Here is a 2217-nt window from a genome sequence, read left to right as displayed (position 1 = left end):
AATCATAGATTTTAAAAACTGCTGATTTTTAAAATATTCTCATAAAAACAATGAATAAAGAATGAGAACTGAATTAATTTTGCTTGCTTGTGTACACTATTGCAAGGAAATTATACATAGCCTACCTTCAAAACTTAACTTTACTCTTTCAGGCAAAATAATGAAATTTTACATCTTTTTTTGTACCAGATTGCTAGTTTTAGAAATAACTCCTATCTGATTTCATAGGTAAGTAAAATAAACCTATAATCATATGTATTTTCTTGAACTTATTTGAAATTATTGAAGACTTTGAGAAGTTGTCAGATGTTTCAAAGGTCTGCAAAGGAAACAACTGAAAATTAGAATACACTTTGAGAGTCCCAAGAAGGAAAAATAAGGAACAATATGTTTTTCTAGCCATCTTTAAACAGCATAACAATATTATTTTCTGGTGGCCAGGCTCACACCTGTAATCCTAGCACTCTGGGAAGCCTAGGAGGCTAGACTGCTTGAGGTCAGGAGTTGGAGACTTTACAGTTATAAGTTTTACTGATTTGTGGAGGAAGAAGGCATCTAAAGGAAAAAGCTATCATGAGGATTATTCCAGAGATTATGGAAAAGATGACTCTGGAATGAACACGGAAGGACTAATTTTCACTTTAAAAATTGGCAAAATTTATAAGTCTGATTCCTTAAAATAAAAAAGTCCAACTCCTAAACCTCCTAAAACATCAGCAAAGTGAAGCCTTGGACATCCCTATCTTCATGAAATAAAATTAAACACTAATGTGGGCAGATAATAAAGCCAGAAAGATCATATATAAACTATATGAAGTAACCAGTAATGAACATTATCTATTACTTACAATCGTAAAGATAAGTCGTTTGGATAGGGAAAGTGAGATGGAGACGGGTATTGAGATAGATTATCAAGAAGAAATTAACTACTTTTCTTAGAGAAGGTTTTCCAGAGGAGGTTCTGGCAGAATAGCAACAGGAGCTTAGCAGAGTGTTCCAACCAACCACAGGAAAATAGTTCGCGGGTGTGTGTGGGGGGAGTGAACTGATTATATGAATGGGGCATTGAGTAAGGGAGCCTGAGAGAAGGGGGATCATCAAGGGGAATAGGGCTGGTTCTGGGTGCACTAATTAACGTCCTCACACTGGAGACAGGCTGGCAGGGAGCGAAAGAGGACAAAAAGAAAAAGCACAGTACTTTCTTCACTTATCTCGATAGGCAAATCAAGGACTAAGCTTTGCACTACCTGGAAAAGCTGCGACACAGGGTTGCCCTGGGAGTGAAAATTTTCCACAGGAGAGGGCCTTTCCTAGAAAAACGCAGCTCCGATGTTCCTTGGATTCCTGGCTGAATTACCATCAGGTAATAGCCAGAGGCGAAGGGATGTCTAAGGCAGGTGTTTTGGGGGGTGTTGGCATGGACTACATAGCCGAGGCTCAGCTGCGGAACTAGCTTTTAGCGACAAGCAGGCGGCGGCGGCGGCGGCGGCAGCTGCGCGTGCAAACCACAAGACTTACCTTACTGTCATCCATCTCGGCAGACTGGCTGGCCCGGCCAGGCACTCCCTCCCCGGGCCCTCCCCCGGCTCAGCTGGCCCGGCCCGGCCCCCGCCCCGGGGAAGAAGGGGATATGGTTCTGACTGCCTCCTCCTCTTGCCTAACAGTTCGCTTCCCTGATGCCACAGTCACCAGGACAAGGGACCCGTTTAGGAATGGCAGAGCGGACCCCGGAGGCGGCCCCAGTCGCCTCCCTTCGCCGCCGCCGCCTCCTCCTCCCCCTCCATGACAGTCTCTGGGTGTGTTTACAGACTCCCTGGAGAGCGGCCGAGACCGGAGAGTGGGCGGGAGTGGCGCACGCGGTGGCCTTCGGCTGCCGTAGCACCGCGGCATTCTGGGGATTGTAGTTCTCCTCCCCGCAGCCTGTGCGCAGCCGACCGGAAAAAGAACTACAACGTCCACAGAGCCTCGGCCGGGGGGGGCGGGGGTTTCCTGTTGGCCCGAGGCGCTGAGGCGACCGGGCACTGGACGCCTGATCAGAGGTGTCGGTGCCTCAGAGCCCGCGGCCTGGAGGGGAAGGGAGGAAGGTCGGGACCCTGGGAGCAGGTTCGCCTCCGGGACTCTGGGGAAACTCTAAAGGCTTTGTTTTTTATTTGTATTTATTTATTTTCTGCCGAGACAGTCTTCCTCCGTTGCCGTGGCGTCACAGCTCACAGCAAC

At 47.6% G+C, this 2217-nt stretch overlaps 1 protein-coding gene across 2 annotated transcripts in view; it reads right to left on the bottom strand.

Moving 5' to 3' along the window:
• The window catches only part of CREBL2 (cAMP responsive element binding protein like 2), a 29794-nt gene extending 27923 nt beyond the window's left edge, over positions 1-1871 (bottom strand). Inside the window, exon 1 of one of the 2 annotated variants that reach the window (XM_003797775.2) lies at positions 1519-1871. In XM_003797775.2, the coding sequence (XP_003797823.1) occupies positions 1519-1533 (15 nt within the window). In that variant the 5' untranslated portion in view covers positions 1534-1871. The remainder of the gene's footprint in view (positions 1-1518) is intronic. The other variant, XM_023517906.1, reaches the window with a different exon arrangement.
• Positions 1872-2217: the final 346 nt, after the last annotated feature.

This window comes from Otolemur garnettii, unplaced genomic scaffold (assembly GCF_000181295.1).
Source record: "Otolemur garnettii isolate 467f Iridium unplaced genomic scaffold, OtoGar3 scaffold00124, whole genome shotgun sequence".
Taxonomy (NCBI): Eukaryota; Metazoa; Chordata; class Mammalia; order Primates; family Galagidae; genus Otolemur; species Otolemur garnettii.
The sequence above is the reverse complement of the archived record's forward strand: the minus strand, read 5'-3'. Positions and strand labels throughout refer to the sequence as shown.